Source organism: Neophocaena asiaeorientalis, unplaced genomic scaffold (genome assembly GCF_003031525.2).
Source record: "Neophocaena asiaeorientalis asiaeorientalis breed wild unplaced genomic scaffold, Neophocaena_asiaeorientalis_V1.1 scaffold218, whole genome shotgun sequence".
NCBI lineage: Eukaryota > Metazoa > Chordata > Mammalia > Artiodactyla > Phocoenidae > Neophocaena > Neophocaena asiaeorientalis.
The window spans coordinates 4,038,873-4,065,119 of NW_020172818.1; the positions used below are offsets into that span (position 1 = coordinate 4,038,873).

Sequence of the window (26,247 nt, forward strand, 5' to 3'; positions counted from 1 at the left end):
TTCAGAAACATAGAATATATTACACCCATGAAAATTAAGAATAGGGTGCTATAAAAGATGAACAATCAGTAAATAATAAGAATATTGGAAAAATAGGAGAGCCAAAATTCAATATGAAATAGATGTGTTGGGAGATAAGCTGAAGAAATTTCAGAAATTAGAACAAAAAAGCAGAGGTGAAAAATAGCAAAGAAAAAAGAAAGAAGATCAGAATGGGATGCAACATCTGATTAATAAGATCTCCAACATGAGAGAACAGAGAAAGGAGGTGAGGATAAAAAATTAAAGAACATCTCCCAAAAATGTAAGACATCTGGCTCCTAAATTAAAAGGATCCACTGAGTGCACGGTACAATGAATTAAAACACACACACACACACGCACGCACACGCACACACACAAAGGCATATGATGATATTTCAGGATGCCAGGGTTAAAGATCCTAAAAGTTTCCACAGGGGGAAAACAAGGGTTACATAAAAGGATGTTTTCAAAATGGCATTTTGACTCCTTGGTAGCAACACTAGAAGATGGTAGAAAACTATGAAAGCAAGGTCTTCAAATCTAAGAGGAAAAATGATTTCCAATCTAGTATTCTCTCTAGAATATAGACAGTCCAATCACGTATGGGGCTAAAATAAAGGTTAGGCTAGCACAGTCTCAAAATTTTATCCTACCATGTACCCTTTTTTAGGAGGCTACTGGAGGATGTGCTTCACCAAAACAAAGGAGTAATCTAAGTAAGAAGACATGAGATCCTGAAAATATACGATCTGACAAAGGAATGCCATGAAAGAAAGTCCCACGATGACTGCCGTGTCAAGTAAGTAGAGTGGGGATTTCAGGAAGCAGGTCTCTAGGAAACTTAGAACAAAGTGTGTGAGTGCATGGAACGTGTAAAAAATGCAACAGATGTTGGGACAAGGGAAAAAAATTTAAAGATAAGTACAAGGGTAACTAGAATAATGGTAAAATGAAGCAATTCGAAGTACACCAAATACAAATTTTTGGATGAGTGTCTCTGTGTCACAAAAATATATCTGAAATTTTATTTTTTAAAATGTACTCATTCTATTACAATTTCAGTAGTCAGATTGTAGAAGTTTGACATTAAAAATATAGGAAAGCTAGTATTGTCAGCGATTAGATTGCTCCTTCGGGCATCATACACCACAATTGCAATAGGTGCTCACGTTCAATAAGATGTGCACTGCGGAAGATTTTTCAGAAAAACTTGTGTTCAATGACTTGTTTTGTAAAAGGAACTATGCCCCTTGCTTAAGCAAATCTCAAATTTTTTTAAAGAAATGATGCATAATACATAGCAATCATTTCAACCAGCTTTTTTTTTTAAATTTTAGCCTCTGTAGACTCAAAAGCATAAGGAGTTATTTACTTCTTTACAAATAATATTCTGAAATTTCATATTTTCATCTTCTGTACTGTTTTTGCTATCAGGATATAGTTATTCCCATATAATGCTTTAGATTTTTTTTCTATGTATTATGATTGAGGTTTTTTCCCTATACTTAGTTTATATTAATATTATATAACTTAATAAATTTTGATCTAACTGCAAATAATTATGTGTGGTCATGTGGTTTTTTTCTCTGTCATCCAATCTATTGAGTAAACCTTGCCAGGACAATTTGTCCATGTGCCTTTTTCTTTTCTTTTTCTTTTTTTAAGTAAGGGATAATCATACCTACACTAAAATACATAAAGTGCAATAATCATTAAGTGTACTTGATTTTTCACATAATGCATACTCTCATATTAAGATGTATACACTCAGATTAAAGTATAAAAAATTTCTGATTCCCTAGTGCCCTTTTCCCTGTTTATACCTCCCCCAGAAATAACCACTCATCTCTTCTAAAGATTGATTAATTTTGCTTGTTCTCAACTTTATGTGAATGAACTCATCCAGTATGTATTGTTTTACACTTGGCTTCTTTCATCAACATAATATCTGCGATTCATCCAGGAGTTTGCACGTATCCATGATTCAGTTTTTTAAATTGCTGTAGACTATCCCATTGTATGAATATGCCATAATTCTTTTATTCATTTACCTGTTAGATGGCATTTGAGTTCTTTACAATTTGCAGCTATTACAAATAAAGCTGCAATTAAACATTCTTCTGTGTTTTTTGTGGCTGTAGGCACTCATTCCTTTAGGGAATGAGCCAGACTGCTGTGTCATAGAGTAAAACTGCCAAACACTTTCCAAAGTGATTGTATCATTTTACATTCTCACTAGCAATGTATGAAAGTTCCAGTTGCTTCACATCCTTACAAACACTTGTTATTGTCATCCCTAATTTTACCGATTCTGTTATTGTATAGTAGTATCTCATCGTGGCTTTAATTTACGTTTCCATGATTTGCAATATTGAGTACCTTTTCATATGCTTATTGTCCTTTCAGATACCTCTTTTGAAAGTACTTTTTCAAGTCTTTTGCCCACTTGTAAATTATGCTTTTTCTTAATGATATGTTCTTTACATATTTAGTATACAAGGTTGTTTGTCAGATGTATGTATGTGTGTTACAAGTATCTTCTACCAGTCTATGCCTTTTATTTTTACTTTCTTAATGGTATGTTATGAGTGGAAGTTTTAAATTTTTATAAAATCCAGTTTATCAGGTTGTTTTTCTATTATTGTTAGTGCTCTAACAAATCTTTGCCAACCTGAATGTTATGAAGATATTCTTCTATGTTGTGTTTTTTTTGAAGCCTTATAGTTTTAGCTTCACATTTAAGTCTGTGATCCATCTCAAGTTAATTTTGTATATGATATAAGGTAGAAGAGGAATTGTGTTTATTAAAATATTCTTATTACAACTGACATTTTGAAATTTAATGACTGAAAACAATACTTTAGGTATCTCATTTTTCTCTATTACTATCTTCTTTTTATTTTTTGGTAAACTTTACATTTATTTTATCCAGGTTAAAGGTCATTTATCATAGATGTGGTTTATATATCTTTGGAGTTTGTCCTTCTCATGAAACGTGAGGTAGGAGAGTTGACATTCCATTTTTCAGTTATCCTCGAAAGACTGAAGAATTCCCAAATTGGACTTTTTCTTGAAAATTAATTATCTAAATGGTATAAATTAACTAAAATCTAATACTATTTCTTTGTTTAAAATTTTGAATTTTAGTATACCAATTCTACAGCTATTGGAATTATAAACAATTGAATCTATTATTCTGCCATGTACTGTTATTTAAATGTTTTTATACATTTTATACATTTAAGGTATTCTTCTAGACATTATCTAGTCTAATATTCGTGTTCATCTGTTTCCCTGTTATTCAGCTACCAGAATGTTCTCAATATCTGTTTCTGTACATAAAATTAACAGTTTTCAAATCAATTATTTGCAGCACTTTACTTTTGCAATACATACACATAATATTTGACCTGATTAATAGAATTTCAGTGCATAAAATACATTCATTCAGTTGGTCATTCAGCAAATATTTACTGAGCACCTACAGAGTGCCAAGTACTATTCTAAGCCCTAGGACTTTAGCAGTCAACAAAAAAGACAAAAATTTCTGCCTTCATGGAGCTTACATTTCAGTGTGATTTTCCCCTTCAATTTATATCCCAAATGTTTACCTGTACTAGAAAATATATATTCAGATATTAACAGTAAGTCTGAATTATTTGTAATAGATAATTCTATGTCCATCATATTGTGTGCTCCCATTTTCAGAGTGTAGAGTTCTTATGAGAAATTGCTACCCAGCCAGGAATTATATTTCCAGACCCCCTTATATCTTAGTCGGTTCTCGCCTATAATCAGTTTTTACCAATGACTACAGAGTTGGTATGTCAAGTCCAGGCCCCAAGGTATTTTAGAAGTGGATATACCTTCTCTATATTCTTTCTGCCTTTTACTGGCTGGATGCAGATGACTATGTGGTCCTGGAGGATCTCGGAGCACAGATAGAAATAGCCAAATGCTGATTCACTTTAGATAGGAAGGGGGTCCAAAGACAAGTAACTCAGACTTCCATGTGAGCAAAATAATAAACTCTACTGTGTTAAGCTACTGAAATATAGGGTTTGTTTATTTTAGCAATTAACATTACCGTAACTAATATACTTGCCTTGTTAATAATACAGGTGTTGTTAATCTGAGTAGGTATGATGTTCATCTGGAAAAAAGAACCATTATCATTGATCTGGTACAATTTCAGAGTTGCCAGAAGTGATAGTGAAAGAGGTAGTCAGCTCTTCAGCCTCCCAAAGGGCAAGGCCAAAGCCTAAGAGCAGGTTTTTGCTGAATACCGAAACCAACACACACTTAAATCTATCCCTAGCAGTTAGCGAATTAAAAAAGAAGACAAAGAAGGATTGTGTAAGAAAGTAGGAGTAATTTTGAGCACACTTTGGCCCATGAACCATATTTACATTGTTATCATATTGAGTGATTACTATTGGAATTCTGATAAAATAAGACTGAGGAATGTGGAAGGGATATGGTGTAGGAAAAACACATCCTTCCTCATTCAGTATGGTAGTAAGTGTAAAATGTGTCAGAAAATTAAATATATACATGCTTTTTATGCTCATGTAGGAATAGAATTTGTTGCTGCTGCAGGAGTGGAACCAGTAACTAGAAACAGAGGTGGAATGAAGTCATTTCATTTTTTCACTCTTGAATATTGTACCATATGAATAATTACCTATTTAAAAATACATATAGAAATGCAACATTTTATGATTAGCTTGTGAGAATTGATTGGTATCAGGGAAGATATAAGTTTACTGAATTTCAACAAAATTTCAGCAAAATCCTTTATGGAAATTGGCGTATGGGATTGCAAAATTGATAACCATAATTTAGTAAGTACCTTTAATGATATCCATCCCTTGAACCTGTGAAGTTTCATATGTTTTCAGTTATAGCAGCTATTAAAATCAATGTTGAAATAAACTGAACTTAAAATTAGACCTCTGAATCCCAATATCCTAAAATGATAAATCAAGATTTTTTAAAATGTTGAAGCATATTCAATTAAATTGCTTCATCTAAAATACTATAATATATCACAATATATTAATAATATATACCAAAATTTTTGTCAAATTAACAATAATTTGTCATATTTTCTTTAATTCATCTGTTAACTTTCTCTTTTGGGTATATTTTACAGTGGGTATAAAATATTAGTACAGAACAATCATAGGTTAAGAAGTACATTATTGGAATGCATGCTCAAAAAGTTTCTTCTGATCAGTTGCTGAATCAAAGTTTAGAGACGTCTGCTGTATACTAAGTGCCATGAGAGCTCAGGGAGAGCATCTCTGACTGGAGTAGTCAGGTCAGGGCTCCCTCAGAGTGCTACCTGAGCTGAGACTGAAGGCTGATAGGATGTGAATAGGAGAAAGGATGAGGAGGACGTAATAAAGCAGGACGACATAGAGGGAACTGTTAAGGCTTGTTTGGGACATTAAAGCAATTCTCAAACTGGGGTCTGGTACCATCCACAACAGCATCACTGAAGTGATTGTTTAAAATGCCTTACTCAGACCTGAATCAAAATTTCTGATGTAAGGAGTCAGAATTATTCATTTTTATCAAGCTCATGATAATTTTTATGTTTACCAAAATTTGAGAAATTCTAAATCCATGTACATATTCTAGGTGATACTTGGATTTGTATTGCAGAGACACCAGATGACCTTTTTTAAAAAACAAAAACAAAACAAAACAAACAAAAACAGTGGTCAATTCCGGAAAGGGAAATTGAAAAACGACTTGGCTAGGTTGAAAAATTGAACCATAGGTCATTCTATTACCAATACTTAATTCAGTTAAAAAACTTTTTCGTTTCCATTAAGTAGAGAGCACTCTACTGCTGTGTAATAAAGAGAATTTAAAAGCATCAGTTCCGTTCCTTTTTCGAGTGTTGGAGAGTTCTATTGTTTAGTTACCTTTGAACTCTAGAAAAAGACCAGAAAGGCAGCAGTATTGAGTGGCCAGATTCACTTTCTGCCTGTTTAAGGTGAAGTCAAATGTACTTTGCAAACTGGCTGTTAAATGTTTCAGGTATTGGAAAGACTACTTGTGTGATTTACTGCTCTTAGCCCATGTGCTCAACTCTTCTTTTATCCCTGTGCTTCACACCTCTGTTACCACTAGCAGGATTTTCAGGTATGAAGATGAGAAAAATGACTACCAATGCTCGCATTACTAGACTCATTGCCCACTAGCTGCTTCCAAAACAATTTGTGGCACTCATGGTGATCATATCAATATTTAATATAATCTGGCTAAAATTTTGCCACCAAACATTTATTCCAAAATGTGAGAAAAGATAAACAGATTTACCTATGTAAAAATTCAAGATATTCATAGAGCGTAAGAAACGTAAATTGCTAACTGGAGGAAATGTTTGCAATATGTATGATAAGTAAAGTGCTCAAAGCCCCTGCAAAGAAATATCTTGTAATAAGTTTTTAAAAATGATTAAAGACAAGTCTGGTGATACAAACTTTAGCACTTTATGAAGTAGAATAAAATGGGGTGGAAGGCAGGAAGCTTTTATAGGATAAAGAATAAAGAACAAGGAAGAGGGGCTTCCCTGGTGGCGCAGTGGTTGAGAGTCTGCCTGCCGATGCAGGGAACGCGGGTTCGTGCCCCGGTCTGGGAGGATCCCACGTGCCGCGGAGCGGCTGGGCCCGTGAGCCATGGCCGCTGGGCCTGCGCGTCCGGAGCCTGTGCTCCGCAACGGGAGAGGCCGCAACAGTGAGAGGCCCAAAAAAAAAAGAACAAGGAAGAGAAAAATAGAAAATATCTGATTGGCTGGGGTCACCTAGTCAACCTTGTTTCGAGTAAGAAGAAACTAAGTAGAGAGCCCAGAGCTGGCTTGGTGTTTGGGGATTGGCTGACTGGATATACTGTGTTTCTGGTCGCACAGAGCATTACAGGGACACAAAAATTATCTAGGTGTTGGTTTGCTGACATGGCACCCTACACAGTAGCAGCCCTATCTTGGGTCTAGAAAGTTACTTCAACATATAGAAGACAGCCAGACAAAAAGAATGCATGAAAGGTTTAATTCCAATGACTGATCAATTTGTGGAAAGGTGTTTTAACAGCCCTACTAGTAATCAAACAAATGGTGTAGGAGAGACACTCTTCCCCTTTTAAATTGGAAAATATTTCAAGATCACAAGCATGGGAAAACACACATTTTTGAGCACTGTTAATGAGTATAATTTGGAATAAATATTCCAGAACAGTATAGAATATATAAAGATTTAAAATTTGCATACTCTTTGAAACCAGTTTATTCTAGGATTTACTCCTATGGAAATACTTGCACATCTGTGCAAAGATCCGTGTATAATGTCGTGTAGGAAGTTTTCCTGATGCAATGGTAATCTCCAAATACCCTACCAGACAGACTATCCCAGATGTCATGGACAGCAAATCCTTACAGCCCAAATTAAGATGCTCAAATCCCATGGTTTACTGAATCACTTTTAAACAGAAGTCAATTGGAAAGTATAGTGAAGGTTAAGACATTTAGGATAGGGTGCCAGGGAGGTGGAGGACCACATTACCAGAATCCTGGGGTATGCAGTGTTGTTGTCCTGTCTGCTGCAGCAGCCTTGACTTCTGAACGTGCAGGGTTTTGTTTTGTTTTGTTTTGTTTTTTGCGGTACGCGGGCCTCTCACTGTTGTGGCCTCTCCCGTTGCGGAGCACAGGCTCCGGACGCGCAGGCTCAGCGGCCATGGCTCCGCGGCATGTGGGATCCTCCCGGACCGGGGCACGAACGTGTCCGCTGCATCGGCAGGCGGACTCTCAACCACTGCGCCGCCAGGGAAGCTCTGAACGTTCAGTTTTGAGAACCACAGTTGAAAGAGGGGCTCCGCAGGTGGAGGATGCCTAGAGTCAATACGTGCTTGCTCTGTTAGAAATGTGCAAAGGCATGTATGCCTGGATAACGGCCTGCTGAGAGCCATGTTTTTTATCTGTGTTTCTGGGGCAGGACATTCGAGGGGCCAGAATGAGTGTCAACAACAAATGGCATTTTAGGGATGATACAGCTGTCAGCCTGAAGGTGGCATTATCTTTACCTTACATCTTTGATCTTTCCATCTTTTTCCACCTATTAGTAACACTCTTGTTCGTTCCCTCCTTTTTACATATATTCCATTCTGTCTTTATCCTGTCTTACAGTATACTCTGTACTTAACACATTTTAAGAATTCTATCCAACATAAGTTTCATATATCCTTTTTGGTTTTCCTGTCCTTTAGAACAGAATTGAATATTCTCATAATACAGCAAACATTATAAACATATATGAAGCATTTTGCTTAAAATATAAAAAAATAAAAGAATTGTTCAATAATGGGTGGGGTAAATATGTTGTATATAATGGAATACTGGCTGTTTAAAATGGGAATGTAGATTGTTATTGGCAAAAGGAAAATAAGGTTGAGTGAATAGGGTTCAAAAACATTATTACAGTATCTCATTTATTTTAAAATACATATATGTACTTAACATTTTCTAGGTGTTTTCAGAGAGATGTCTAGAAGAATCTTCAAAATATTAACAGCAATTTTCTTTGAGTGTGGGACTTGGGGTGATTTTTGCTTTCTTCTTATACCCATTTTTTGTATTATTACAGGTGAGATTGAGGAGAGGGGTAACTAAAAGAAGCTTATATGTTTATAATCTAAAGAAAAAACAAATTGATTGTAGTTTTAAAAAGTTTCGGATTGCCAGCCCTGTGCTCTGGGAAGAACAGCCTTTGAAGTTGGATAGACTCAGATCCATTTACTAGCTGTGTAAAATTGGGTGCTTAGCCTCCCTTAGCTTCAATTTTCTAGTCTGTAGAATGAGAATAATAAGTGCCTTAGTGGGGGTGAGAACATGTGCAAAGAGCATGGCATAATTCCAAGACCACATTAGTGGGCTAATAAATGCCCTGTATTAGACAAAGCACATAGTCCTCTTCTGCCCTCTATTTCATTCCTGATAGTTTGAAAAGACCTACTAGTCACGGTGCTAGAAAGCCCCAGCAAACTGCAAAGGACTCTTTGCAAAACAGGCCAGCTTGTGGTACCTTGATTATAGTAACTGCAGTCCAGCAAAGCCTGATAAGGGAATCTGCTTTCCCCACTGTCTGCCACTATAAAGTTGCAAGTATAATATATCCAAATGGAAAATGTTTTGGCCCCCAGACTTAATAAGATCATAATTAAATAACTAAAACTTGGAGTTAGAAAGCAGTATTACTAAACTTTAGTGTGTATAAGATCATCAAGAGCAGCGGTTCTCAATCCTGTTCACACCATCACCTTTTCTATACTGTTCATGTTATTATCTTGAAATTCATAGATAATTTTTAAATTAGTAAACACATTTTAAAAATCAGTGTAATTTCTTGACAGTAATAGAAAGGAGAAATAAAAGGAAAGCAATTATAATTAAAACATTTCAGTATGCAAATGCTCTGGCTTGATTAACTTTATGACATAATGTAGTACTCAGACGCTTGCACATATTGGCAGACTCACCATGAACGTGGCAGTTACAATACAAGTGTGTTGTATCAGCAACCAAATATGAGCCACAAAGCCACTGATGATGTGATTTTCCACAGAGGAGAACAACTTTTGATAAAGTTCTGAATCAAAAAGGCTAATTTTCTTCTAGTTTACAAAGTGGTTGAATTCCTGTAAAATGTATTATATATTAAGACCCTGCAGAAAATACTCTAAATTTGGAATTAAGTAGGACGCTCGTTTAAAATGTGGATTCTGGATCCTCACCTCCCGAGATTTTGACTCATGGAATCTAAGATAGGACCAAGAGTCTACATCAACATCCTGGCAGTGATTCTGATTCAGGCATTCTGTTTTCTAATTGAATTGGGGGAGGGGGTAGTTGTCCTGGAGAGGGAACCTAAGAGGATAAACTAGGAACCAAAACCCAGGTTGGCTATGCCTATGAAGTATAATGTATTGGGGTGAAAGTAAGGAATTTAGAATAGGAATATCTGTTTCAGACACAACTCTGCTACTTGTAATTGCCTTGCTTGGTACAAGTTTTCTGTATTTCCTCACCTATAAAAATGGGTGGTGTGGAGGGATGGGATCGTGGTTTCTGAGACCCCTTGAGGTTTGCTTGGTTTTTTTTCAAGATTATTAAAACTTCTGATATAAAGCAGTTTGTAAAATGAAATATATTAACCATGCAAATTGCTTATTATTTTGATGCTGTTATTCACACTTTAGGAAATTCTGATCAGGATGTTGTCACTTTCCCCAAAGCCCACTGTCTGAAACCAGAAAAATCAAGTCACAAAGAAATTTGGCCCGCTAACCCCTCCACTCACCAAACAAACGAAAAACACACAAGCTCGTAATCCAAAGACTTGACAGGATTCTGGCTCCGGGTGGCGGGTGGCCAGTGTGTGGTTGAGTCGCTTCACTTTCCCTGGGATCGGTTTGCTCAGACTTTCAGCTCCATTTGTTACCTATTCCTTCATTCCTCTTTGCTTCCTCCTTTCCCACACCTGCCACCATCCTTTCTACCCCTGTCTTTGACTTTTTTCTCTGCTTTCTTACACTACACATTCCCTCACTACGTACTCTGCGCTTTCTCGTCCCAGATTTCGGTCACCAGCTCCTCGGCAGCCCTTTTGGCTTCTTCCCTTTGGTAATCTCCGGCAATTCTCCCGCAACGTCCGGGGTCCTTCTTAAAATGGGGGAAGGGGGGCTCCCACCCTCAGCCCAGGCAGGGGCCCAAAACGTATGTCCGGGTCCCCGCACTTCCTAGCGTCCCCGCGACTCGCTTTCCCCTCCCCGCCCCTCTCTCGGCACCCCGCCCCCCCCCTCAGCCCTCAGCGCCCAGCTCCGAGGCTCCGGAGTCGCTGGCTGAGTGCACCCGTGAAGGTGCCCGGTCTCTCGCCATCCATTCGCCAGCAGCACGTCGCCAGGGTCCCTTCCCCACACCAAACGCCCCAGCTGCCCGAGGCTGAGGCCGGCTCTTCTTTCTCCTTGGCCTGGGATGCCCACCACGGGCGGGGTCCGTCGCCACTGAGTCCGGAGCCCGGCGCCACCCACGTGTCCCAGAGCGCCGCGCCTGGCCGGCGCAAAACCTCTCCAAGGCCACTGGCTCCTCGTCGCGGAAGCTGATTGCAGGCGAAACCCGCATGGGCCCGGGAGCTGCGCGCGGGTCACGAGCGGCACGTGCGGTTTCTTGGCGCTTCGCCGCAGGGTGCGGGTGCCCGCAGAGCCAGCAAGCGAGTGAGGGCCGGAGGAGGAAGGGTGGGCGCGCGGGAGCCACGCGGTGGCGCGGGCGGCGGGACTGCAGTGCCACCTCTCCCGAGAAAACCCACACACTCACACGCCCGCGCGCGCAAGCACCTGCACACCGTGGGCATCGAGAAGCCGAGCCATCGAGAGGCTTTGAGTGCCTGACGCGTTTCAGCGATGGCTTCTGCTCTCAACAGCAAAATTCACGCTCCCGGGACTTGCCCGGGCTCCAAAGCCGATGCTGGAGGTGGCGCCGACTGGAGAATGGACTGTGATCCCGAGATGCACGTGAAAATGTGCAAGAAGATCGCCCAGCTCACCAAGGTAACGTGAGGCGCTGCAGGCCGGCCAGCTGCGCGTCCGGGGCGCCCGGGGCCGGGGAGGGAGTGCGGACGCGCCCGAGGGAGGCCCAGGCAGAATCCGAGCTGAAACTTTGCCTCGGAGGCCAACCCGGAAGGGAAGCGGTCCTAAATCTTGGTGACCTTCTGGAGGCACCATCCTAAAGCAGCTGAGAGAAAGGATCCTTGCCAAGGAAACTCCTACAACCTCCACGCTGAGCAGGTGGTCTGCGCTCCTAGGGTGGGAATGTGAATCGAGTTGAATCAGTGCTGTGGTGTGTGTGTGTGTGTGTGTGTGTGTGTGTGTGTGTGTATGTGTGTGTTTCCTTGCGGGCTCTGCTCAAGTGATAGTGCCTGGAATGTTGTGATTTCATTCATCGCCGTACTTTACAGGCGGGGAGGAGGTCATGTGGGCTCTTTAAACATTTGATTCATTTGTTGAGCGCCAGCAGCTTGCGTGTCACCGTAGTAAACCTGGAAGGCAGCCCAGGGGACTTACTATCAAACTGGGTACAGAGCATAAATGGGGAAGTGAACAATTCACCATTTAATTACTGGATTACAAAGGACCTCGGGAGGTCAGCCCCTCCATCTCCCTACCTCATCCCAGAGCCCTGATTGACCCTCCAAGGAACTGTGATGTCTTCCTTATGAAGACCAGCAAGAAGATGGACACCCTGTCCTTTGTTAGCCCCCTGCAGCTTCCCAATTAGGAGCTCCTTATGGTAGGTTCCCCTCCTGGGCCTGTTGTGTAGACAGAAAACAACATCCCTCTCTGTCTTTTATACAAGGTCCTGAGTGCCTGAATTTAGCTAGTTGCCTTGGGGTTTCCTTTTGACCTCATAATAATTACTCCTGATAACATGCCTGCTAGTGGAACGTCCGGTCCAGGTTCTGTGTATGGGACATACTCTTTTCCCCAACTATCTTCCTCCCACTTCCCACACCCACTTTTTTGTGGGATCACAGGCATTTTCCTCCCTGACTATTTTGCCAGAAGGAAGAGAGCACAGAGACCTGGAATTGGACACCAGCTGCCTTCTCCTATCCCTCCCATTAACTTCTCCACATTTTTTGCAAATGAGCCTGTATCCAAACAGTGATCTCTCTTTTTTTTTTTCTTTGCGGTACGCGGGCCTCTCACTGCTGTGGCCTCTCCCGTTGTGGAGCACAGGCTCCGGACGCGCTGGCTCAGCGGCCATGGCTCACGGGCCCAGCCGCTCCGCAGCATGTGGGATCTTCCCGGACTGGGGCACGAATCCGTGTCCCCTGCATCGGCAGGCGGATTCTCAACCACTGCGCCACCAGGGAAGCCCCTCCACATACATATTTAACTATAGTTTTTCTAACAAAGTTACCACATAATTCTTTCTCCCTACAAAAGAGCTTTGCATACTTTACCCATTTAACAGCCCTCCCCTTTCCCATCTTGTCATTGTTGTCTAGAGTTTTTTACCTTTTAAAATTTACAATCGTTTTTATACTTGAGTTCATTAAATTTACTGACATTTCACCAATTCTTCTACTCCCTATTTTTTTCTTGAATCCACAGCCTTCTCTTTCGGTTCACTTTTCTTCTAGCTGAAGTTCATCATTTAATAGTTCTTTCCATAGGGGTCTTGGTGGGGTAAGAAATTCTTTGTATATTTGAAAATGTCTGTATTTTGCCCTCACTGTTGGATGGTTGTTTACTTGGGTATAAAATTCTAGTGATGGGACTTCCCTGGTGGTGCAGTGGTTAAGAATCCGCCTGCCAATGCAGGAGACATGGGGTCGATCCCTGGTCCGGGAAGATCCCCCCACATGCTGTGGAGCAACTAAACCCGTGCGTCTCAACTACTGAGCCTGTGCTCTAGAGACTGTGCATGCCACAACTACTGAAGCCCGCACACCTAGAGCCCGTGCTCTGCAAGAGAAGCCACCAGAATGAGAAGCACATGCACCCCAATGAAGAGTAGCCCACGCACAGCAATGAAGGGCCAACACACCCCAAAATAAATAAATTAAATAAATAAATTTTAAAAAATTTCTAGTGAACAGCTATTTTCCCATAGCACAGTGTTGATAGTGTCCTATTGTCTTCAGATACTGATTGCTGCTGGTAAAAATCCTACTGCCAATCAAATTTTCATTCCTTTGTAGATAATCTGCCTTTTCTATTGGTAGCACTGGTGTGTGTGTATTTTGACGTTTAGCAGTTTCATTAGAACTCTCTAGTTGGTAGTGAATGTACTTTCTATTGAAGACTCAGGTGCTCTCTTTAATTCTGGAAAATTATCAATGATTTTGTGTTCAGATATTGTTTCTCTGTCATTGCCTCCATTCAGTTTTCTGCAACTGCCATTAGGTGAGTTAAGGTAGCCTCTCCATCCATATCCTAAAATGTTATTAAAAGTCTTTTTGTCTCTATTGTATCCTGGTGAATTCCTTAATGCTGTCTTCCTATTTCCCAATCCTCTAAATAATATGTCCAATCCAGAATTTTTCCCATCTATTAAGTTTTATTTATTTTTAAATTTTATTTATTTATTTATTTTTGTCTGTGTTGGGTCTTCGTTGCTGCACGCGGGCTTTCTCTAGTTCTGGAGAACTGGGGCTACTCTCTGTTGCGGTGTGCGAGCTTCTCATTGTGGTGGCTTCTCTTGTTGCAGAGCATGGGCTTCAGTAGTTGTGGCATGCAGGCTCAGTAGTTGTGGCTCGTGGGCTCTAGAGCGCAGGCTCAGTAGTTGTGGCACACGGGCTTAGTTGCTCTGAGGCATGTGGGATCTTCCCGGACCAGGGATCAAACCTTTGTCCCCTGCATTGGCAGGCAGATTCTTAACCACTGCGCCACCAGGGAAGCCCCATCTATTAAGTTTTAGAATTACATTTTTCATTTCTAAGATTGCTCTTCTTGCTTCCTTTCCGTCTGATTTTGATAACTTAATTTTTATAGCTTTATTGAAGTATAATTTACATACCATAAAATTCATCTAAACATATAATTCACCATCTTTTAGTAAATTTACAGAGTTGCTGCTCCATAACCATAATCCAGTTTTAGGACATTTCTATCACCATCCTTTGTATCCATTTGTAGTCAGTCCCTGTTGCTACCCCAATGCCAGGCAACCACTGATCTGCTTTCTGTCTTCATAAATTTATCCTTTCCATTTATTTCATATCAGTGAAACGATACAACATGTATTTCCATCTGGCTTTTTTCACTTAGTTGCTAAATCTCAGCATCATGTTTTTGAGGGTCATCAATTGTAGCATATGTCATTCATTCATTCCCTTTTATTACTCAGTAGTATCCCATTGTATGGATACACCATTTTCTGATGATCACATTCGCCAGTTAATAGGCACTTGGATTGTTCCCACCCTGGGGCTGTTATGAATCACGCTGCTACAAACATTACATTCCTGCGCACACATTTTTGTTACTCTTGGGTAACAAAAATTACTCTTGGGAATGGGATTGTTGGGTTGTATGGTAAATTTATGTTTGACTTTCCAAGAAACTGCCAACTGACTTTCCGAAGTGACTGTACCATCTTACATTTTCCAGCGTACTTTTCCAGGAGGATCAAGTACCACCCCAGGCACCCAGTTCTCAAATACAGTGAAGTACACTTCTCCCTTTCCTCCTCTGTGCGCTCACTTCCCTCTGATATTTCCTCTCCTGAAATGACTTCATCTCTATAAGTTGAATTCTACTTATCTTTTAAGTCTCACTTTCCCCAAGAAAAATCTTTGAAAAAAATCTCACTTTTGTAATTAATCATGTATTCATTAATCACTAATTGTATACTCGTTATTTCTTTCTTATTAATCTGTTTTTCCAGAAGTTTGTACAATGTCTGCCACATAGTAGACCCTCAGTAAGCTTGTTAAATTTAAAGTTTCTGCCTACGGATTTGGTTAATATTTCTTTCATCATGCTTATCCGTCTGATATTATAGTTGATTTGTATATAGTATGTCCCTTAAGATAATAAGCTCCTTAATTTATTCACAATCCTTTGCACCTGGTAAACACTCATTATGTGGGGTTTTGGGGGGGTTGTTTTTTATATTTATTTTTGGCTGTGTTGGGTCTTCGTTGCTGCAAGCAGGCTTTCTCTAGTTGCAGTGAGTGGGGACTACTCTTAGTGGTGGTGCGCGGGCTTCTCATTGCTGTGGCTTTTCTTGTTGCAGAGCACGGGCTCTAGGCACGTGGACTCAGTAGTTGTGGCTTGTGGCCTCTAGAGCGCAGGCTCAGTAGCTGTGGCGCACAGGTTTAGTTGCTCTGCACCATGTGGAATCTTCCCAGACTAGGGCTCGAGCCCGTGTCCCCTGCATTGGCAGGTAGATTCTCAACCACTGCGCCACCAGAGGCGCCCTCATTATGTGTTAGTGTAGCAAATAAATATTCATTTACACGGTGGTCCAAAGTCCAGGATGCACATTAAAATCACCTGGAGAGATTTTAAAAACACACCAGTGAGACGATAACAAAATGCAATGCCTGATCCTAGACTGGGTTGTATCCTGGAGGTAAAAATGCTACAAGGAGATGATTGGGTCAGTTGACAAATTGAATATGATGATAGAGAAAATTAAAGTATTCGTATCAATGTTAAAGCTCCTGGCGTTGACAAGTATACCATGGCTGTGCAAGAAAAATATCCTATTCTAAGAAAATGCACCTTGAACTTATTTTTAAGGAGGTGAGTGTGATGTCTTACTCTCAAAGAATTTTATTTTATAAATAAAATAGAGAAAATAAAAATAGAGAGCAAATGATAAAACAAATGGGACAGAATGTTAAGAATAGGTGAATCTAGGTAAATGGTATGTGATGTTCTTTGTACTATTCTTCTTCTGGCAGTTTTTTCCTAAGTTTGAAATTATTTCTAAATAAAAGTTAGAAGCAAACAAAAGGAATACAATGCCCCGGGCTCCATCTCAGAAGGAGAGGAGAGAGAGGTGACAGGCACTGCTATTTTCTGAAGCCCCTTAAGATCTCTAATGTTCACACATTGTTGAAAACCACCAGTTTAGAACAACTAAAGGTTTAAACAGTAGAGTGGGCACAGAGGAGTTAATTGGGAGAACAGGAGGTTCCAAATCCATTTCCCCTTAAAGTCTGTGAGATGCTTTGGTCTTGAAAGCATCAGGCATGTTTGCCCAGCCCTGTCCCTGGGCCCGTTCAGCCAGTCCCTGCTTTTGCACCTGCCCAGAAATCTCCAGCTGATTTTTCCTTTTGTAGGTCTCTCCACATCCTCATATCCAGAAGTGTTAGCATCCCTCATACCCAGAGATTTCCCCAATTCCCATTTTCAAGGTGGGATGGCGTGTCTTGCTCCCCAAATACAAGTTTAGCCAAGACCCTTTTATATTAGAACATGAAAATGAGTGGGAAAGCATGTGTTCCCTCTCCATAAAGCCTCCCTTGAACTGAAGGCTGACTCTTGGGAGCCCAGCCCACAAGCATGACTCCATATACCCGTGGGACAACCTCTCATCTGGAGCAGTTTGAGGAAAAGTACCCAGGGGGCAATGAGAGTCCTCTTAGTGCCAGAAGCTGCCAAGCTGAAAGTATAAGAAGTAAGATAACCCCGACAGACCCTCTCCGTCACCCTTCCTAAATGATGTCTGCCAGGATCTCGGAAGACCCTCTAAGGGCTACGGTGGAATCAAGTGCCTGCAACTTCTGCACCTTAGTAACGCCTTATGATTCCCTAACAGCCTTTGACATACTTACTCATACTCTGTGTGCACAGCAGTTCTGCATGGCAAGGAGACGAGCACCATCTCTAATTGAGAGAATTAATATCTGAGACCCAAGAAAGGGCCAGTATTCTTGCCTGACATCACATTAGGATGTAGTGACAGAACCAGGGCATCCAGAACCCAGTGTTAGGTGTGTGTGTGAGGGTGATGCTTCTTCCCTGGTCATCCTTGTGTTTCCGTAACCTCTCTTAATCATCTTTAGTGCTCTTTCCCAGGCAAGGGGAAATGTAGATCTAAGCAGTGAGGCTGAGGGCCGGAGCTGGGTCTGCAGAGCTCTTTCCTCTTTCTCCCTTGTTTCTTATGGAGTGATCTGCCCGTAGAAGCACACATTCTTCTCTGTCAGCCGTGCCGTCGATTTTACAGGGGTAGGTGCGGTTCTGGGAGGAAGAAATGCCCTGGCCCAGTATTGTGACTAGGTGGGTAAATATCAGGAATGCAGCCTGCCCGTGGGTATGTCACATTCTTTAATATTATATCGGTAATATGTTATTTTGGTCTCAAAACAGCCTCACGCCTTGGTCTTGTATTTCAATTAGTTCGTTGGAGAAGAAGGATTTTGTTTATTGGGATTTCCTAAAGACCCACCACACAGATCTTAGGATGAATTCCGTTTTGAGGAATTTGGTAAAGTGTTATAGTAAAAACGGATTCTGTCATTGGGAGAGCATCCTCACCTGAGAGCAGGGGACCTTTGAGTTGCAGTGTAGCACTTACTTGTAGATCCTTCCTTCCTTCCTTCCTTCCGTGGGAGGTTCTGGAGGTCAGAGTCACCACTCCCAGCACAGTAGCACAACCAGACCAAGCGAACTGTGTCTCCCCACGTTCCAGAACCTTACTGAGGTCTATGGAGACACATTAGCGGGGACAGTCATATTGGATGTTGAGGGGAGATAGTGGATTGTTTAGGGATGGGGTAGGGGGACTGCTGTTATGGAGAATAGACCCTGAGTATAAAATCAGAAATATTAAGGAAAATAATTATAATTTCTACTCCAGGTTATCTTTTAAATGAATTTGAACTTGATTTATCTCTAGAGGGGTGCTTCTTACTCTTATTTATACTAATAAATATAAAAGAAAATTAAATGTGAATCAAAATGAGGTCACCTGGAGAGCTAACAATTTGTGGGTTACTCTTGGAACACTCTTACTCCTGATCCCTGGATGGCTGATATCAGCTAAAATGCTATCTCTTCAGAGAGACTTTTCTGACTTTCCAATCCAAAGGGGCCAACCTGCTTTATCCGTAATTGAGAAAAATAGTCCTTTCTTCCTTGGTCATTTGTTGTGAGGGTTCCCTAACTTAAGGAATGTAAGTGGAGCATCTCACCCGGCGGAGGGACTATTGTAAGCCCGATAGATGTTGCTTTCCCTTCCCTTGCTGAGCTAGAAGAATTGCAGAGGGACAGGACCACTGCCCAGTTGTCAAAACCGGCAACTAGGAACAAAGCCAGGCCTTCTCTGGACTGAGAGGCCAGGGCAGTGTCCCAGGCAGTAGGAGTGACGCTTACTGCCACACGAGTCCTCAGCAGCAGGCTGCCACTTGAGCCCTGTGTTTTTATGGCTTGAAGTTGTGGAAGTTTCATTGCACCCACGGACTCCCTTAGTTTCTCTGAAAATACCCTCCTGCCTGCAGGAGCCTGTGTAGGGACAGATGTTTAAACAGTTCCATACCAGTTTGCTTTAGGATTCTAGATTTGAAAACTGCAGATCTGTTTTAACAGGCCCTCTCTGTTGGAATCTTTTAATTTAACAAAGTGACGCATAGGGTGTACAGACAGCTATCTCGCAGAAATCTTTTTGCCATCAAACAGGATGAAGTACACCTTAAATTGGGTGTCCTTGAACCCTACTAAGATGCCTCTACTTTTGCGTAACCATTCTGATCTCTGCACTTCCCCCCGGCCTTGCTCCAATCCTTTCTCCACACAGCAGCCAGAGTGATACTAAAATTGAATCATGCCCTCCTACACTGCTGTAGAATGTTGCAGCTGCTTTGGAAAACAGCCTGGTGATTCCTCAAGTAATTAACAGAGAGTTATCATATGAGCCAGAAATTCCATGCCTAGGTATAAACCCAAGAGAAATTAACTTGTACACAGTATTCAGAGCAACATTATTCATAATAGCCAAAAAGCCGGAAATAAATGAAATGTCCATCAACCGAAGACTGGATAAATAAAATATGGTACAAAGTACAATGGGGGTAGTGACTGAGGGATGCAAGGTTTCTCTTTGAGTCATGAGAATATTCTTCAGTTGACTCTAGTGATAGTTACACAACTCTGTGAATATACTGAAAGCCATTGAATTGTACAGTTTAAATGGGTGAATTGTATGGTCTCAAGAATTATATCTCAGTTAAGCTGTTAACATTAAAAGAAACGAAGACAAACTGCATTTTCTCCTGTTTGAATCCAGTTCTGAAGCAAGTCCTGATGACTTTACCCCATAAACGCAATGAGTCAGTCCACCTCCCTTCTGCATTTCTGCCTCCACCCTAGTCCAAGCCTCCTTCTCCTCTGGCCCCCAACCCCTGCTGTGGCCTCCTCATGGTCTACCCTTGCCCCCGCTCACAGCGGCAAGAATTACCTTATACAGTATAAACCAGAGTATGCCATTCTTCTGTTTAGAACCCACAAATGGCTTCTCATTTCACTTGGAATAAAATTGGTTCACCTAAAGTAAATTCTTTAATATGGTCACTTGAGGTGGCTGCTGTCTACTTCTCAGCATCATCTCCTTGGCCACACTGGCCTTCTTTCAGGCTTTCAGATGTGCCAGGCTTGTGCCACCTGGAGCCTTTGTCCTCGTGGTTTCTTCGGCCTGCTCCTGGCTTGGTTCAGATGTCTTCAGGGAGGGCCTCCTTGCTCACCTAGACCATGAGATTTCCTCAGCTGCATCTGCTGTTTCCATTTTTTTCCTCTATCTGTTAATCTGTTTATGGCCTTCTCTTCCCCACTAAGGAAGTTCCTTGAGGGCAGAAATTTCTGTCTGCTCTGTTCTCTCCTATACCCCCTGGTGCCTAGAACAGTGCCTGGTTCGTGATCGGTGCCCAGCAAGTGTTCGTTGATGGACTAGATGAACAAAACCCTTCCTGGACCTCCCGCGGCTCCTAGGATAAAATAGCACATTTCAAACACAGCCTAGGTACAGTCGTCTTATGGGAGAGTGGGAAGGCTCCTTTCTCAAGGCCAGAACTCAGGAGGTGCTAGCATCTAATTTCTAGTTTTCTGAGCACAATGGAGAACTGGCATATCTGACAAATAAGTGGACATCCCCCATGCCCTCCCAGGCCAACATCTGACTTAGTCACTCCCAGCACCTGACCACAGACACAGGGTTGGACCAAACTTGGTGCCTCCATGTGGTCAGATCCACATTCCTTCAGAACACTAGAATTACGAGGTAAAATAAAAACAACGGTGACCAATCATACACAGAAATCACAACCATTTTAGAAAAATCAAGAATACAGAGAAGCAAAAAGAAAAAGATTTTAAAGTATCCCCAAACCCATAATAACTACAGTGATACAATAACTAATACCATTTCTTGCAGAGCCTACTATCTGATTTCTCATACAAATATAGACATGTGATTTTTAAAAAGAGTTATATCACACATAACTGTTGTGTTACCTGGGTTTTTTCCCCTTCACAGTAAATCTAGAACCCTTCAACACAGCTTTTAAAGGTTGTGTCAATAGTCCATTGCATAAATGTTGCATAATTTAACTTCTTTCATTTATGACGCACTTACAGAGTGCCTTTTATGTGCCAGGTAAAATCCCTTATCTCATGGACCTTACAGAGAGAAGTCGAAAGGAGCTCTCAAATACAATAGAAGCCCTCCTATTCAATGTCATGTGAGCATTTTGAATAATTGAAAATGAAAACTATAAAAGAAAAAAAACTAACAGACATAACTTTTTTAACTTAAAACAGGTGTCAGCACTGAGTTCCAGTGGGCAGGTGCAAACGTTAATTAAGGAAGGGAGGGGATGCAAGACAAGGGAGGAACAGTCAAGAGAAACAATAGTACAGCCTTGGGGCAGGGTCCTGGTTCCCATCAAGGGATACACACAACAATATCTTTGAGCTGTTTTGCGGAAACTGAAACCTCCACAAGGTGGGAGAAGTTAACTGTGTGCTGCCCACAAGCAAGTAGACCCCAGACCTTTTGGAACCAGAAGGTTGATGATATTGACTCCCACTTACCTCACCACCAACTGATCAGAAGAATGTCCACCAGCTGATCATGCCCTCTTTGAACCATTACTATAACACTTCTCACTGTACCCTTCGGGTTGGGACACACAGTTCTGAGGGCATTAGCTTGCTGTGGCCCCTTTTGCCTGGCAAAGCAATGAAACTATTATTTTCTACTTCACCCAAAATAAAAAAAAAAGTGTCAGCAAACCATGTCCCAGGCCAAACCAGTCCGCTGCCCATTTTTATATGGCTTGTGAGTCAAGGATGGCTTTTACATTTTGAAAAAAAATACAAAATAAGACCAATATTTGGTGACACATGAAAAGTACATGAAATTCAAATTTAGTGTCCAAAATAAAGTTTTATTGGGACACAGCCACGCACGTTCACTTAGAGATTGTCTCGGGTAGCTTTTGTGCTAAAATGGCAGATTTGAAACATTGTGACAGAGACTGACTAAAGCCTAAAATAATTACTGCCTGGCCCTTTACAGAAAAAAAAGTGTGAGGATCTCTAATTAAAACATGTGGGTGGGGCTTCCCTGGTGGCACAGTGGTTGAGAGTCCGCCTGCCGATGCAGGGGACACGGGTTCGTGCCCCGGTCCAGGAAGATCCCACATGCCGTGGAGCGGCTGGGCCCGTGCACCTTGACCGCTGAGCCTGCGCCTCCGGAGCCTGTGCTCCGCAACGGGAGAGGCCACAACAGTGAGAGGCCCGCGTATCGCAAAAAAAAAAAACCAGAAACGTGGGTGAACACTCATTCACTAATCATTTCATGTGAGGCTCAGTTTCAGTTCTTTGGGACGGCCTGCTGATTGACATTTACCTTATTTGTCTTGTATAAACTACAGCTATAGTTAGAGTGACCTTTCAATTAATCATCCAAACTGAGACACTTCTGAGAATTAAAGGGGGCACTAAACCTATTTATTTAAAAAAAGTAAATAGGTTTCAGGTGTACAGCATTATAATTCAACATCTATGTACACTACCAAGTGATCACACCACAAGTGTAGTTGCCATCCATCACCATACAGTTGACCCCCTTCACCCTTTCACCCGCCCCCAACCCTCTTCCCCCTGGTAACCACTAATCTGTTCTCTGTGCCTACGAGTTTGCTTTTGTTTTATTTTGTTTGTTTTTGTTTTTTTAGATTCCACATGCGAGTGAAATCATACAGTATTTGTTTTTCTCCATCTGACTTATTTCACTTAACATAATACCTTCAAGGTCCATCCATGTTGTTCCAAGTGGCAGGATTTCATTCTTTATTATGGCTGAATAGTATTCCACTGTGTGTGTGTGTGTGTGTGTGTGTGTGTGTGTGTGTGTGTCCATCTTCTTTATCCATTCATTCATTTATGGACACTTAGGTTGTTTCTGTATCTTGGCTATTATAAACAATGCTGCAGTGAACATCAGGGTGCATATATCTTTTCAGATTAATGTTTTCATGTTCTTCAGGTAAATACCCAGAAGTGGAATAGCTGGGTCATGTGGTAGTTCTGTTCTTAATTTTTTGAGGAATCTCATACTGTTTTCCACAGTGGCTGCACCAGTTTACAGTCCCACCAACAGTGGGTTCCCTTTTCTCCACATCCTCACCAATATTTATTTCTTGTCTATTCAATAATAGCCATTCTAACAGGTGTGAGATGATATCTCATTGTGATTTTGACTTCCCTAGTAATTAGCAATGTCGAACATCTTTCCATGTGCCTGTTGCCTTCCTGTATGTCTTCTTTGGAAAAATGTCTATTCAGAGCCTCTGCTCATTTTTAAAATCAGGTTGTTTTTTTGTTGTTGAGTTGTATGAGTTCTTTATGTATTTTGGATATTAATCCCGTATCAGATATATGATTTGCAATTATCTTCTCCCATTCAGTAGGTTGCCTTTTCATTTCGATGTTGGTTTCCTTTGCTGTGCAGAAGCTCTTTAGTTTGATGTAGTTCCATTTGCTTATTTTTGCTTTTGTTTCCCTTGCCTTTAGAGTCACATCCACAAAAACATCACTAAGGTCCATGTTAATGAGGTTATCGCCTATGTTTTCTTCTAGGAATTTTATGGTTTCAGGTCTTACATTCAAGGCTTTAATCTATTTTGACTTAATTTTTGAGTATGGTGTAAGATAGTATCTAGTCTCATTCTTTTGCATGTGGCTGTCCAGTTTCCCCAACACCATTTATTGAAGAGACCGTCCTTTCTCAACTATGTGTTCTTTGCTCCTTTGTTGTAAATTAATTGTCTATATATGTATGCATTTACTTATGGGCTCTCAATTCTGTTCCATTGATCTGTATGTCTGTTTTTGTGACAGTACCATATGTTTTGATTACTATAGCTTTGTAGTATAGTTTGAAATCAGGGAGTGTGTTACCTCCAGCTTTGTTCTTCTTTCTCAAGTTTGTTTTGCTATTTGGGATCTTGTGTGCTATTCCATACAAATTTTAGAATTATTTGTTGTAGTTCTGTGCAATATGCCATTGGAATTTTGACAGGGATTGCATTGAATCTGTAGTTTGCTTTGGATAGACTGGACATTTTAACAATGTTAATTCTTTCAATCCATGAACATGGAATATCTTTCCATTTATTTGTCTTCAATTTCTTTTGTCAATGTCTTATAGTTTTCAGTGTACAAGTCTTTCACCTCTGTGGTTAAATTTATCCCTAGGTATTTTATTCTCTTTGATGCAATTGTGAATGGGATCATTTTCTTAATTTCTGTTTCTGTTAGTTCATTATTAGTGTACAGAAAAGCTATAGATTTCTGTATATTGACTTTGTATCCTGAGAGTATACTGAATTTATTTATTAGTTCTAACAGTTTTTTGATGGAGTCTTTAGGGTTTTCTATATGTAATATCGTGTCATCTGCAAATAATGACAGTTTTTTTCCTCCCTTTCTTATTTGGATGCCTCTTATTCCTTTTTCTTTCCTAATTGCTAATGGCTATGTTGAATAAAAGTGGCAAGAGTGGGCATCCTTGTCTTGTCCCTGATCGTAGAGGAAAAACTGAAAGCTTTTCACCATTGATAAAGTTCTGTTGGTTTAAACCACAAGTTTGTAGTGACTTGTTATAGTAGCCATGGGAATTGGGTCCATTGGCTAACTTTCACAATATCCTCTTCATCATTACCAAAGACTTCTTCCTTCTCAGACCCTAGTGAGGTTCTTGCCTCTGATAATTGTCAGAATCAACTAGTGAGCATTTTTAACAAAAATTGAGACCAGTGCATTAAAACCTTTGGGTGGGGCTCAGGCAATTATGCGTTTTAAAAGCTCCACTGGTGACTGTGACTTTAGCCTGACTCTAAAATCACTGCAACGGGTCCTTGGCCTTTGGTCTATATAATATGTCCAGGTCTGTTGCCTGGCCCTGGACTTGCTCTGTCTGGTAGCAGAGAGACTGTGTGTTTGTCTTATTTCTTCTGCTTCTCTAGGAGCTCTTTAGGCCAGTGCTATTCAAATGTTAGTATTAAACACAAATGGCTAGGCCCACCTGCAACATTTCTTATTCATTTGATCATGGGTGAGGCCTGAGAATTTGCATTTTAAACAAGCTCAGGTGATGTTGTGGACTACAGTTTGAGAAAGCCTTTAGGATCATCAGGGCTCTCTCTTTTGCCTTCCTCATATTTGAACTTCCAGAAGCTTCTAGCATAGTGTCCTGCTCTCAATAATATTAATAATAGGGGCTGAATTACTTAGAACTGTGAAACCCTTGATGACAAGGATCTTGCCTTATACCTTTTAAATATATCTTTAGCACCTCCATTAATGCCAGGACACAGGGGGTGACAGTAGGAGACATATTAAACGGTGGGTGCACCAGCAAATCTCCCATCTATAAGGGATGCTAATGCATCTCTGGGTGCCATCACATCACAAGAAATGCAGAAGGATGCCAAAATGGCAAAAAAAAAAACCCGGAAGAGAGGTATTGTGCACGCCTCAGTGGCTGTTTCCAGTTTAGGTGTGACTTGGAAGAGGTTGTGAAATAATGAGGAGTACAATAAAATGCTTTGTGAAGGAGGACACCTCAAGGCTTCAGTTTTGCTGAGTAAATATGCAGGTTTGGGGCTAGAGCTGAATTGCTCCAGACAGTAAAAGAAAGATTAATCTCCCCTCAGCAGTTCTGCTCCATCCTTTTCCTCATGTTGCATTCAGTCTCTTAAATAGGCATTGACCAATTGCAGGTTAGAAGGAATGATAGATGTTAGCCTGCTAGTTTACCCACGTGTCTTGGTCTAGCTTTGCAGTCTGCTGATGATTTTGTTATGATTAGGATTACAGAAGCATTTGTGGGTAGAGTAAGGATCATGCAGATAGGATGTGGTGGATGGGTTGCAGGAGGAGTGATAGCTTCATATTTTGAAGACAAAGTTTATTTAGATCATAGTTTTGGTTAAGCCAAACTAATTTCAAGGAAGTGAAAAAGAAGCTGTCACTGGTTTTCATCTATTTTCTTCCCAGGGTGCTCTGCCCAGGGTGCTCTGCCCTTGAGAAGCATACCCCTCAAACATCTGCTTTTCCTTGCACTTGCAAGCTCATTAATGGCCGTTTCCCAGAGAGAGACCCAGAAATAGCCAATTCCATTAAAAGGCTTATCATTAAGTACTATAC

The 26,247-nt window shown here is 40.8% G+C and overlaps 1 protein-coding gene across 1 annotated transcript in view; it reads left to right on the plus strand.

The window, feature by feature from the left end:
- Positions 1-11,189: 11,189 nt before the first annotated feature.
- FAM184B (family with sequence similarity 184 member B) overlaps positions 11,190-26,247 on the plus strand; it is a 111,383-nt gene continuing 96,325 nt past the window's right edge. Inside the window, exon 1 of the mRNA XM_024741812.1 lies at positions 11,190-11,631. Within this exon, the coding sequence (XP_024597580.1) occupies positions 11,485-11,631 (147 nt within the window). The 5' untranslated portion in view covers positions 11,190-11,484. The remainder of the gene's footprint in view (positions 11,632-26,247) is intronic.